The sequence below is a fragment of the Lutra lutra genome, chromosome 1, assembly GCF_902655055.1.
Source record: "Lutra lutra chromosome 1, mLutLut1.2, whole genome shotgun sequence".
Taxonomy (NCBI): Eukaryota; Metazoa; Chordata; class Mammalia; order Carnivora; family Mustelidae; genus Lutra; species Lutra lutra.
In genome coordinates, this window is record NC_062278.1 from 29,241,122 (window position 1) to 29,255,900 (window position 14,779).

A 14,779-nucleotide genomic window follows, 5' to 3' on the forward strand; every position below is an offset into this window, starting at 1 on the left:
ATAAGGACTCCAGTACGATTGGATTAGGGCCTACCCTAACAGCCCCATTTTACCATAATCACCTCTTTAAAGGCCCCATGTCCAAACGTAGTCATAATCCGAGGTACGAGGGATTAGGTCTTGAACATACACATTTGGGGAAACTCAAAATTCAGTTCATTATATAGTCCGTGAAATTCTACTAATTTAAAGTGAGGATTTGATTTTTGGCTGCTTCCTTCCTTCCAATGACCCTAGATCCCTCTTTACTTCCAGTTGGCCAGTCCCCTCATTCAGCCGGCCCCACTGACCTCATGACAGTGGTTCCCTTTTACCCACTGTCCAGTCTTTTTCCTTGTTCTTTCCTTCCATCCAAACCTACCTCTGCTACATCCCACAAGGCCTCTACTAAGAATCACTGAAAATTAATAAAAGTAAAACTTACGCTCTGCCCTCTTGGCCAGTGGCTTTCTGGCTACAGATTAAAATCACCTTTCTAGCTGGACTGTTAAACCCTCAACAAAGCCTCCACCAAGTAGCCCAAGGCAATGTCCTAGAGGACATCATGGCAGAGCAGTAGGGAACACAAACTAAAGTCACATAAACTTAGTTTTGAAGTCCTATTTTGATTATCTTCTCACCAGGGGACATTGAACATTTTATTAAGCCCCTTTTGAGTCTCAGTGTGCTTATCTGAAGAAGGGGTGTATTAAAGTCATGTAGGATGGTTGAGAGGATTTTGCTAATTACCCTATGGAAATTTTCTAGCACATTGTACATGGTCCATTAATAATCTCACTCTCCTTTCTGCTTTCACAGTGACTGTTCCACATTTCTATGATTTCTTGTAACACAGTTTAGTCCAATATGCCCTCCCAACCAGAGTTATCATCAAGAACAGGGGGTGTACCTTATGCATATTTGCATCCCTGGAATTTTTGCTGGGGTACAAGGGGGACTAAACTCAATCCGCCTGACTTTCAGACTCCACGTGCTTCCTATTATACTTCGGCTACTGCCAAAAATATTTATCATACAGAACATAGTCAGGATTTCTCAATGTGTGTACAATGAGTGTGAAATGACTAACGGATAATATTAGTCATCTAAAAAGTACTCTACTCCAGGACATAGTTTACAAAGGGGTTGCTGACAAAGATCTGGGCAACACCCACGTGAAGCAAAGGAACCATTCTTAGAATCAGAATGTGATGAAACAAAACAATAATTAAACATGGCAATTTAATATAGCTGATGAGTTAAAAAAAAAATAGCAAAGGGGCTTGCTTTGCCGGAAGCCTAGAAAAGAGTGGAAGAGTAGAATTGTGTCAATATCAGCAGAACAACATAGATCAACCAAAGCAAATATTCCATTTGGCTCAGTGGACTTGCTCACTTAGTAAGATAATTCATTCAGGATTTATAGTTTCCTGTGTCTAGCCCTGGGTGCCACCTAGTTACTGTAGCTTTACTCCACTAAGGAAGCAAACTTCCAACAATGATCTTGTGTCTCCTATAGTGTTTCCTCCATGGGAGAAAATTCTTTGATAAGTCAACAAGAAGATGTATTCTTCTTGACGGTTGGATTTCCAATACCCTACCAATACTTGCCATTGCCGTTTTTGGTATCTTATTAGTTTAGTTTATGAGTCAGTCCCTCAGAGATTATTTCAGAAAGATTGAAAAACAAAGTTTCTATATCTGATGAAGTGAGGTCCTGCCATTGGACATGGAGACCTAGCCAAGAAACAGGCTTCCTAGGAAGGATGAGCCTGAGTGGCCACCTGGCCCCACCTTTTCTCTACATACATACAATGGAGACAACTAAATATAAAATAATGAAGTTCCCTTTCTATGTTTTTCATAATTTAAATAATTTAAATTCCTGACATAAGATTTAAGGCAGCTTTACCTTGTAGCAAATTCTATTTTATACCATACATAGTGATATGTCTAGGCATTAATCTGGATATTTGGTTTAAATTTTTTTCTGAATATTTCACATGGTTACAGCTATCCAACTTTGATTTTTTTCATTAAGTAAAAGTAACAAAATGAGTAATTAAATATACAAATTATACAATGCTAGTTATTATACAGCTATCCTCTTCTAAGGCCATCTACGTTTCAAGTTACTTTAAGATTAAGAATATCTCACTATAATTAGTTATCAATTTTAAAGCAGGCCATTACCTATAAAACAAATAATTTTACCAGATTTCTAATTTTGAGAGAAATTTCCTTCCAAGATAAATGGTCTCGTCAGACATTGTAAGTTAAAGAATTATCAAGAGAGTTCATTCCTATCTATCGTTACATTTCAACATCACTGTTACCCCTCAGTATAATGAACTGTTTAAATAGCCAAATCAAATTTGCTGAAAGGTGAATGGGACTGATCATAAGGAAGTTACAGAACCCTAACATCTCTTCCAAATATCCTAGCATGAACTTACTATTTTTTTCCCACCTATTCTTTCTTTGTTTGGATTACAGACTGTATATTTGCCCCACATAAACATGTCTGTTCTTACTAAGGAAAAAACGTTTAAATTCCTAACCAAAGTGGCAGCGGGTGCTGCCTGAGATGGGAATGTTTATAAGCTTTATGATATTAACTGCAGCACTCAACCTCAGGTGGCATAAAGCATGCAAAAAAGAACTTTCTGTCAGTTTTATTATTTCTAAAAAGGTTCCCCTTGAAGCAGAAGAGTGACCTTGCTCTGCTGAGCTGACATATGCCACTGGATTAATGGTCGAGCTCTGCTGGAGGGAAGCTCACGGAAACATTACAACTCTAGAAGCTGGGCTGGCGGTGACCATTAATCAGGGGGACCAAAATCATGCATCAAACACACTCATTTAAAAGTAGTAAAAATGACTTAAAAAAAAACTTTTTGAGAATTAGCTTATTGTTTGTCATTACTTGTGTTCAAGGAGATTACTGCATGACTAAAATATCCCTTGAGGAGACCTTTAGAAAGGTTATTATGTACCCAGAGGCCACATGAAGACAGAGGACATAGAAGACTAATGGAAGTGACTGAGTTTTTGTTCCAGAGAATTTGAGGGGAAAGTTTATTCAATTCTGGATTCTGTTTTCCCAGCTTAATTTTCACTCCTTTATTTAAACATGATTTCAAAACAATGATTATTTCGGTTCTTTGTGATGACTTTGTTAAGCTGGAGTAACTCAGTTTCGTGGTATAAACATTTGATTGGTGAATATGTTGGGAAATTGTTCAGGAACCTAAAGTTTAGTCAACATCCAACTGTTAATGTTCAAAAGTATCTTAACAGACTAAAAAGTACATTCTTCCACCATGTGTCAGCTAATGAAACATTTTTCATGACTTTTCCTCTCTCTGATTATTGAAAAGAAAAAAAGAAAACTAAGTCTAAGTTCATTAAAAGGTAGAAGAGCGGAAGAGGCATTTGTTAAGAAAACCAGAATTTTGGGTGCCTGGGTGGCTCAGTGGGTTAAGCCTCTGCCTTCAGCTCAGGTCATGGTCTCAGGGTCCTGGGATCGAGTCCCACATTGGGCTCTCTGCTCAGCAGAAAGCCTGCTTCCCTCTCTCTCTGCCTACTTGTGATTTCTCTCTCTGTGTGTCAAATAAATAAATAAAATCTTAAAAAAAAAAAACAAAAGAAAGAAAACCAGATTTTTGATACTTAAGATAATGGTCAATATAGGAAGGCCTGTTATGATTAGTTCTTGAAAATTATTCTTCTCCAGGGTACCTAGGTGGCTCTGCTGGTTAGGCCTCCAACTTTTGATCTCAGCTCAGGTCTTGATCTCAGGGCTGTGAGTTCAAGTGCTAGTGTGGAGCCTACTTAAAAAAACAAACCAACCAAAATAACAACAACAACAATGCAAATTATTCTCCTGGGGTGCCTGGCTGGAACATGTGACTCTTGATCCCAGGGTTGTGAGTTCAAGCCCCACACTGGGCATAGTTAAAAAAAAAAAAAAGAAAAGGTAAGAAAATTATTCTCCTAAATAACTTTCCATACTCACTATTACCTTCATTAGCCATACCCTACACAGGAGGATTATTTATACAGTTATTTATATATGTATTTATTTCTATAAAGATTATTTACACAGTTCATTTGCAAGATTATTTGTTTTTGAAGTTTAGTTATAGAATGAAAATAGATAATTATGGGTCAGCAATTAAAATATTTAATACTTGGCTATAAGTAGGAAAAATCTAATATGCACACAATAGAAAGCCAATTTCTAAATTTATGGAAGAATAATGCTTTTTTTTTTTTCATTGGAAATTTGAATCATCTCTATTTGGTTATCATCTGCTTTCTCTCAAGCTACTAGATAACAAAATTAGTAATGAGAAATTTGTGCAGGCAAGTTACTTAGAGTAGGGATGGTAAATACATCAAACATGTTACCTGTAATTCCTTACTCCTATCCCCACCACCTTCTCTAAAACACACACTATCTTCTGTAACAACTGTTGACACAGTTGATCATGACCTCTTTCACTCTAACCCTGAAAATGGCCTCAGAACCCTTCTCAATACAGCTCTTTATTAAATTTTCAACAAACTATCTGTGCTGGTGCAAGAATTGAAAACTTATTGGTTCTGAGAGATAGTTCTTCCAGATAATGGAAAAATCCTAAACAAATATTCCTGTACTGAATACACAACACTTATAGTGACCAAATTATTATGTTCCCTAGAAACAGCCTTTCTCTCCCTTGAAGATTTCAGGAAATAACTGACACATTTTTGTTACCCAGTGTTTCACTTAATATAAGTGAGTGGTCCATCACCTTTGTGTTATTTTGTCATCATTTTAGCAATCACCATCTTTGGGTTTGGAGATTTCTAAAGAGTCCCGTGGTTAACAACTATATAATCTCTTAGGAGTAACTTTTGAGACAAATTCAAACTGTATTGATTTCAATTGATTTTTAAAAATTTCTCAATGTTTTAATGCCCCTTTCTTTAGACTGACTATAAATAATAAAGGTACAGACATATGTCTACAAAATGCCCTTCATGTACTAAGTAGTCAGTGCAAATAACTATTCATAAATGGATGAATAGAAATTTCGAAGTTGATGTCTATTATATGTTATTAAGTTCATTTATTCTGTGAATAAATATAATCTGCTTTAGGAACTGCTTCTATATTTGTATACCATACATTTAAATATGGTTTTACTTAGCTCTTAGGGATTGAAGTTATTAGGTTGATGGCAACAATAGAGTACAAATTCCTCCAGGATGGATTCTTGTCTTATTCATATAGACAGCCTGACCCCAAGCATAAAGTTTAGCCAAAGAAGCCACTTAATATATTTACGTTGACTAGTGTAATGCAACACCTTATAGTCTGCAATTAAACACCAGTAAATTATGTTCCTTGGCTATAACATGATCAAATTATAATTTGCTTTTGGGTTAACCATGAAAAATATGGCTTTTGGACAGTTAACTTGAAAAGGAATGCGGGATTTGTCATCTGCTGTGGTTTTCCCAAGACTCACAACTGTAGGATTTTTCTGCATAGATACTCTAGCACTTAAGAATGGGAGCGGTCAGCGTGTGCTAACCGGGGGACACACTGGCATGTGATCTCCTAGGGAAGGAGGGACCTGATCCTGCTCTTGAAGAATGGACTGGATCTGAGTGGGTGGAAAAAAAGAGGAAAGACGTTTCTTGGAAAACAACAAACAAAATAGAAACAAAAAACAAAAAAAAAACAAAAAAAAACCAAAAAAAAACAAAAAACTAGCAGGAGCAACAGCTTAGAAAAATAAGTGAATGTGTCCTTTCTGCCAGTTCTGCCCAATCAGGCTGACTACCATTACCTGATACCATGGGGAATCATGAAAGTGCAGCATGCTGAGCTCAAGCTTTAGTTTATTGACTAAGGAAGAGCTACTTCAACTCTTTGAGCCTCAGTTTTCCTCCTCTGTTTTCCTAGCCATCAGTTTTCCTAGCTCAGAAGGTGATTACGTTTATTTAATGAGATAATCAGAGACAGATCCCTTGGCATGGAACAAATCCTCAGTAACCATCATAAGAACAGGGAGCAAGCTTTTACATTTTGAGAGGAACGAAATGATAAGAATCGGTATTTTTGAAAATTAATTCAATGGGTGGTGTTAGATAACTGGAAAGGCAAGAGTTTAGGGACTGAGAAGCTAAATGTTAGCGCCTTGGCTCGGGACTGGGGTTAGAAGGACATATTTGACTAGCAGTAATGAAAATAAATGCCTACAGTAGAGATTTCAAGAAAGAACTGAGCAGATGTGGAGATGCGGTATACTGCATTTTGCATTATGTGTCCGAACTCCTCAAAGTGAGCAAACACAGATTTCCACAAGGGCAGGCTCAGAAGATAGAATCAAAGCAGATCCTCAGGGGCCACTGGATATATAAGCAGAGAGAGCCTTTGGTTGGCACATCTGCCTTCCAGCCTGAAGGGCTTAGAGCAGCTATGAACATGGGTTCCCTGGAGAAATTCTTGAAGATTGCAAGGAAGCCATGGTATAACGAAACAATTCCAGGAGGATCAAGAGGGACCAATTAGTAGTTAGAGAAAGAGAAAGAAGGAATAAACCGTGAGCTGTAACAACAGTCTAGCAGTGAGCCAAGCAGAAGTTTTGCAATAGGGAGGAGAAGAAGCTGAGCAGTCCAGGGTAGCCTGATCATGGTCACATTTTTTTTAAGGTTTTTTTTTTTTTTTTTTTCAATCTTCTTTTTACTCTATAGGGTTTTGTAGGAATCGGTGATACCAAGTGACTGAACCTTTGCCACATTAAGCCTCTTACCTGAAAACAAGATATTTAAGACGTAGCACTACTACGTCTTTTAAAACCTCTTTTCAGCTCAAATAGAATATCCTAATTTCTATTCAATTCTTAAAACTGCAACCTGACTTACAGTCTATGGATGTAAGTAAATTGTGGCATACAGCAATAAATCCTGCAGAGAAGCAATTGAGAATTTTAAACATCTGAGTCTTTTTTACTCACAAAACTTGTTTTGTTACATTAAACAGGCAGATGTGAATAACCACTCTTATAGGTTATGGATCATTTTGCATTGATTTTTTCGTTGTTCTAGTTTCTTTCTTTTGAGGCAGTTTCAGTTTGCACAAAAACATCTCTAGGGGCACATCAACTTTTGAAAGTAGAGCTTTCGCTTGGAAATTTTGACACAACTTTCAACTATTTGGGTGGAATCAGAATCTACACTTCCTTTAGGTATTTTGCAGTTGACAGAAAAGATACTAAACCAGAGAGATCAAGTGAACTCATTTTGTCCTGAGTCCAGATCTACATTAACAATATGTAGAGCACCGCCATATGTTTTAGATTGGGTGGCCTTGACTCCAGGTTAAGTTGTCGCTGTTGAAGGTTATGTCTCACAGTTCCAGTTGTCTCTTACTCTTCAACCCCCTGACACAAAACCATCTCCCATCGACACCACATGAGTGTCATTATTTAACACTGAGGCAATCCTAACAGGTTATTTTAAGTGAGTTAAATTTGTTTCACACTCTTGAAAAGATCTCAGCACCTGAGTTAAGTCAGAACAATTAAATCCTCGAATGTCTTTGGATAAAAGCTGACAATTTATTGACATTTAACATACTATTATTATAGAATATTCATACAAGCACATGTTAAAACAGTTCTGATTTTCAAGAGCATATTACTAACCATCGCTCTATGTGCAATATTTAGAAGATGTGAGAACTCATTGGCAGAGAGTGTGTAATCCTTAATTTGCCAGTGTATTTCAAAATACTGCGGATGTCTGACTCAGATATGTAAATTTTTTCTTTGAAATAGACTGTGAAACTTTTCCACCAGTGCCTTACCAGTCATGCTGGAGATAAGATTTTACTTGAAGACCCTCAAAGTTGACGGCTGGTTAAGAAATGAAAATAAGGGTCAAGTTGTCTTGGTTTTTTGTCAAAAGGTTGATTTGTGTTTCCAAAAAGAGACCCCCAAGTGCTCTTCATGTTGATAAATTTAGGCTGGCCGTTGTTCTAAGAATCCGATTCAGTTCCATTCGTTCGATCAAGATAACTTTCCAAATTTCCATCCTGCTCAGATAGCAAGTTTCTTTGAAAATAGAAGACAAGATCGAAACTTTGGAATGGGATGGCATAGTTGAGAGTACATCCGGGTGGAGAAGTGAAAAAAAAAAAAAAGAATTTATTTTTGCAAGTTCTGGTTCCTGTAAATTTCCTCACTGAGAAGGACTAGATCATTTCTAAGAACACTGTCAGCTTTATATCATGACATGACATTCTGTAACAATTAGATTTGTTATACAAAACTAGGGGAAAAAATGTGACTAACAAAACAATGAATTGTCTTAAGTTCTTTTATATTATTCATTGCTTTGTTTAGGGACACACACAGATGTGTTCGAACACCCCCAATGACACTATTCAGCCCTTTTTTGGTGGAAGCCAAGTAGAGTAAGTAGAAGAAAGTAATCTGTATCCTATAATTGCAGAGAATCGGGCAATCTAATAACGTGCATCTATATCAGAAAGTTGACTGTTCTAAAATCAACTTGGGGGCGCCTGGGTGTCTCAGTGGGTTAAGCCACTGCCTTTGGCTCAGGTCATGATCTCGGAGTCCTGGGATCGAGTCCCGCATCGGGCTCTCTGCTCAGCGGGGAGCCTGCTTCCTCCTGTCTCTCTGCCTGCCTCTCTGCCTGCTTGTGATCTCTGTCAAATAAATAAATAAAATCTTTAAAAAAAATAAAATAAAATAAAATAAAATCAACTTGGAAAGCAAAACTTTATTTTCTCCTTCAGTATGTCTGTACTTTCAAACAACTATGATGAAATCAATATGAATTATATTTTTATACATTGGTTCCTTAGAAAGTTGTGTAACCATTACCTTTTGTTTAAAGACTATTTTTTAGACAGTTTTAGAGTCACAGCAAAATTAAGAGAAAAGTAGTTTTTCCGTGTACCTCCCAGCCCCTGCACATGATTAACTCTTATTTATTACATACTACATAGGTATGTTTATCTTTCCTTTTTTTTTTTTTTTTTAGCCCAACATTATACTATGGGAAACTTCAAGCATATGCAAAAACAGAGTAGTACAGGGGTGCCTGGGTGGCTCAGTGGTTAAGTGTCTACCTTCCATTCAGGTCATGATCCCAGGGTCCTGGGATCAAGCTCCATATCCTGCTCTCTGCTCAGCCAGCTTCTCCCCTCCCTCTGCCGTTCCCCCCATTTGTGTGGGTACACTCTCTCTCTCTCTCTTTCTCTCTCTCCATCAAATAAATAAATAAATCTTAAAAAAAAAAAACCAGAGTAGTACAATCTACCTCATATCTCCATCACCCAGTTAACCATTAAATAATGGCCAGCCATGTTTCTTCTTCATGCCCACACACTGGCATTAGTTTATCTTGAATTATAAGTAAAAAAATAACAGTACTTCCTCAGTATCATCAAATAGCTAGTTATTTTAAAAATTTCCTCAGTTGTGTCCTGGCTGCTTTTGCTACAGTGGTTTCTTTGATCTATATCTAAACAAGATCCATGAGTTGTATTTGGTTAGACACCTCTTAGAGGTTCTTAGTCTTTCTATCGATCAGTCAAAGAAACCTAGTTATTTGTCCCGTAGATTTTCTTACTGTCTAGATTTTTCTGATTGACTGCATCCTTTTGGTGCCATATAAAATGTTCCTTTGTTCCTATATTTCCTATAATCTAGTAGTTACATACAGAAGTTTGGTGTGATTGCGCTTTTTTTTTCCCCTAAGACTGCCTCCCTGGTGATATTAGGTCCTACTACTAGGAAGCCCATATTCTAGTTGTCTCTTTTTGTAATTCTTTTTTTTTTTTTAAGATTTTATTTATTTATTTGTCAGAGAGAGAGAGAGGGAGAGAGAGAGCGAGCTCAGGCAGACAGAGTGGCAGGCAGAGGCAGAGGGAGAAGCAGGCTCCCTGCTAAGCAAGGAGCCCGATGTGGGACTCGATCCCAGAACGCTGGGATCATGACCTGAGCCGAAGGCAGCTGCTTAACCAACGGAGCCACCCAGGCGTCCCTCTTTTTGTAATTCTTGTAGCCATCAAGGATCATCACCGAGATCCTTTATTGCCATCAGGGGTTTATAAAACAGTGACTTTGTCATTTCATCATTCCTAACTAATTAGCTTGAATATACACACACACAGAAAAAGATAATTTTTCCTCATTAACTATTTACTCTGAAATATGTTTCATAAAAGAAGAGCACCTCGAGTGCTTATGTCCTTTCCTTTATTTGCCAGTTTTCATGATATAACTGTAATGTTTCCAAAAGTGATCACTGATTTTTTTTTTCCTTTTGGTATCATGAACTCACCAACTTTCATATATTAGATGCATTTCAATATTCATTTATTATTCTTATTGATATGAAAGTTATCCCACCTTTGGATACAATCTACTCCAGTGAGAATAGTTTCAATATGGCCCCTGTGTTGTTTTGATAGGGGCTTAGTAGTCTTTAGTAGTACTAGTACTACTACTAGTACTTAGTAGTACTAAGTTCAAAGACGTAGTAGTCTTTAAAAGACCACTTGCTCTATGCCATGAACAATATGAGAATTTTGGCTGAGAACCTTAACTCCAATGTCATTAACATCATTACTTATTTTTATGGTCCCTCAACATATGTATTTATATATATATATATGTCAGTATTATTAATAAAAATATGATTACTGAAAATAGGTTAAAATTTAATTTGTCATTGTTTTTTGTGCTTGGGATAGTCAAATCATGGTTCTTAAAAGTCATTTAAAATAATTCCTCTCTCTAAGCCACAAATTCAATATAGGATTAGGTTCATTTGTTTGATTTTTATTTAGAATTTTTAAGGATCATTTTTTATTTTTGTTTAATTCTGTTAAAAATAAGTAAAAGTTACATGGTTTTAAAGCCAAATCTAGAAAAGGAGGTCTATTCAAAGAAGTCTGTTTCCTCTCCTTTTTCACTTTGCTCATTTTGCCCCATATGTACTCACCTATATTAAAACACAAACATCTATTTCCACCCTTAGATAAATGACATCCTACTATGTACATTTTTCTCTACATACATTGGGCTTTTTTCACTTCTACCATATCCTGGAGATCATCCTGCAGAAGTATAAAGAGATGCATTTCAACTTTATGTAGTTACACACTGTTTCATTGTTTGGATTTACCACGCATTATTCAATCAGCCCCCTCGATGAGCATTAGGGTTTACAGCTTTTTTATAATATAGAAGTTTTATAGTGAATGTGGATTCGTAAGTCAGTTTACAGCCAAGTGTGTGTCTCTGGTACAGATGTGTAGGAATGGAATTGCTGGGTCAAAGGGCAAATACATATATAATTTTACTAGTTTCACCAAATTACCCTCCACAAATGTGCTATTTCACAAATGCATATTTAATTGCACAAGGAAAGGCTGTATAAATATAGAGAGAGTAGAATTAAAGACTAAATATGATCTAATGTGAACAGATACAAAGAATTATCTAAAATACTAATTGCATTTTTATTTAAGTTACCCTTCCCGTTGATAGCTATTCATTCATATAACAGCTCTGTCTTGATGAGAGCTTCTGTCACAAGATAGTATTTGCCAAATCTAATCCATTATGATTAGACGATGCAAAATTATTGATATTCAAACACATTCTCTTTTATAAAGGGGTAATATCTAGGAAGCCAGCTTGCTTCCACATGATTCACCTTTTCATTGAAAACTTAACAGGAGTAAAATTATAAATTTGTTCGTTGTGCATACCTCACAGTAGACATTAGCCCTTTTCATCGTAAGCCATAACCTATACATGATGAAACCATCTCAGAAAGTCACTAATTTTAGACTAGAGAATAATGAAATTTTAAAAACATCATTTTAAATACTTAGATTTGCTTTTTAACGGTGTCTTATCATGGATTGATATTACACTTCTTTGGTTTAAAGCTGTTGAGTGATTAGCAGTGAGATGACTGAGAAAACCCAAAGTAATAGTCTAAAGACTTCTTAAACCACTGCTTCTCTTTATTGATATAATGAGGGGAGAATTAATTTTAAGAGGTGGTGACTATTGATTACTTAATGGCAGAAGATAGTGTTGAGAAATGCTGAAGTGAGCCTATTCTGTGCCCTCCTGGGCAATAGGACCCATTTTCCAGTGGTGGAAATCATGCCGTAACCCTCATTAATATTTAATAGGCAGGACGCAGGCTGGATGCAAGCGGCCAAATTGCCCTAGGCATAGGCTCCAATAGGCCATCAGAATGTTTCGAGTATATAAAAGAGTAACAGATTTCCCTGGGTTCAGATTGTTTATAAGCAGGACAACAGTACAACCGATTCCCTTTTGTGATCTCTGGGCCATGATGGCCTCATGGAAATGCCTAGTAGGCGAGCTAAAGCGGTTAAGGCTCTGGGAAGTCATTCTAGGTTAGTAAGCCCTGCCCGGGAAGACTTAGTATTTTCCAGTGTGGTTCTCAGTCTCAGCCCTACTCTTTCTGTCTTCTCGCCACAAGCTGAAGGGCTTGTTCAGCAGGGGTGGCGAGTCAGCAAAAGGCGTTAATTGTGTCTAACACAGCCATCATCCTTGGGGCGATATTACGTATCACACCGTCTATCAAGCTAAGCCCTTGTCACACGTCAGGATCTTTTTATTTCGGCTCATTTAAAAGGGAAACGAGGAGTTTTAAAGATAGGCTTTCAAGCTGACTTGCACTGAACGGGGCTGTGGCTTCTAAAAGGACAAGACACGGTTTTATGAATTACTGGCTCCCTTTGTTAACTTTTCAAATTACCAGGTTATTTTTCAGTACCAGCAGCTTATTCTGAAAATATTGTAAGCTTGGAATGAAATTAAGTTCTTGAGCTAGAACATATTCTTGGGATTTATGGCTACATAAAGGACACAACATCAAGATATCCACCACTCCAAACAATGTATAAAATTAAACAGTGAAGAAAGAGCCATTTCTTTTTTGGTTACTCAATGACTCTAAAGATTATTGAGAATGTACTTAGGAGAATCATTTACTGTAACATATGAGGAATTATTTATAATTACCTGCCTAGAATGAGTTACATAAGAATAAAAATTTAGCTTTGTAGGCAGAAAGTATCCAAGGGAACAAGTCTTCTATTAACATATTGAGCTTTTTCTCAAAACCAGTGAATGAAATTGACCCAGAGGTCTCATTGTAATTCCATGCTAAGTGTGGACAAATTCAGTTTTACTTCCAACCTTAGACTGGGCATGCCTAAATGCTGCTTTCAATTTATTAATAGCTCTATGTGTATGCCTTCTCTGACACCAAGTAGAAAGTCTCAAATTATTATGTTATCAATGATAAATGGATTTGTGTTCATTTTTGGTTTTTTGGCAAATATGATCTTTATGCAGCATACTGTGGTGGCTCTACTCAGATTTTTTGTTTGTTTCGTTGTTATTTATTACTTGGTTGGTTAGTAATACATGTCATCCTATCGTGGAAATTAGTTGGGGCTAGCTCGCTTCAAGAAGGCTTAGCTTAGAATTCATGGATTCTTCAGCTGCCATTCCCAAGAGCAGACGTAACACTATAAATTGAAAATAATTTAATAGATTTTCTTCAAGGTTCTAAACACTATAACATAAAACTTATGAAGGCATTTTGTCAACTGTAAATATTGTAATGTTAATAATAGTTATACCTTCAATGCCTTTAGATATTCCAGAGAGAAGAGCTTTTTTAATCCTATATTTGCAAACATACTGATGCTTATGGAGCCATAATCTAATATATTTAGCAATTTTTTCAGTGAAAGTCACAAATCCTAAATGTCCTTTCCTTTCCTTTCCTATTTTATAGCGCAGCAGCAGTTTTGGGAATTTTGATCGTTTTCGGAATAATTCCATTTCAAAACCAGATGATTCAACTGAGGTTAGTATTTTATTACAATTTTATGAATATTATGCAAGCACATTAGGAAAATTTATGAAGTCAATATCACTTTTGCAAAATACCGTAAGAAAAATAAGTATATTTAAAAATCGCAGTCTTGCCTATATTTTTGTAATAAAGGAACAAAGAACTACTTAGTACCTAGTTACCCTGCTGGGTATTAAAAGTAAAAAGCCCTCTAAGAAGACTAACACTAGGAAAAGCAGAACATGAACTTAAGAAGAGAGTTAAGATTTAAAGGAACACAAATAACCCCAAATTTTCTGAGCAGTTCTACCATAAAAGAATATATATATTAAATTTTATGTAAATGGTAATTGCATTAATTTAATTTAATGATTAAATGGCTTAGTTGTAAATTTGTCAAGGACAGCATATGGTCACTCAATTGCACTCGAACTTCTGCCATATGCATTGAAATGCCTCATAGGTGACTATTACACCCACGTTTGCAAACCAGGAACACTTCAAATGTAGCTTAAGGAAAGCTTCCCATAAAATGAAGTCTATATAAAAATAATGGTAATAATAATAGTATCAACATTTAATTGAACACTTACCATGATACAGGAACAACACTAAAGACTTTACCTACCTCTAATGTAGGAACTATTAGTATTATTATTTTACCAATGAAGAAATAAAATTACTTCTAAATCACACAGTTAATAAATGACAAAGGCAGAACTCAACATCTTGTCTAACTCCAAGTTTGCATTTCTGTTACACTATCTCACAAACCACAGGCCAACTGTGATGTGATTAATGAAAGGTTTGACACCTGATCAAATAGTAGGGAGGAGGGATATATATATACACA

General features: G+C 36.3%; 1 protein-coding gene across 1 annotated transcript in view; it reads left to right on the forward strand.

The window, feature by feature from the left end:
- Positions 1–14,779, forward strand: part of SAMSN1 (SAM domain, SH3 domain and nuclear localization signals 1) — a 147,540-nt gene that overhangs the window by 105,330 nt on the left and 27,431 nt on the right. Inside the window, 1 exon segment of the mRNA XM_047722022.1 lies at positions 13,867–13,938. Coding sequence (XP_047577978.1) covers positions 13,867–13,938 — 72 coding nt within the window.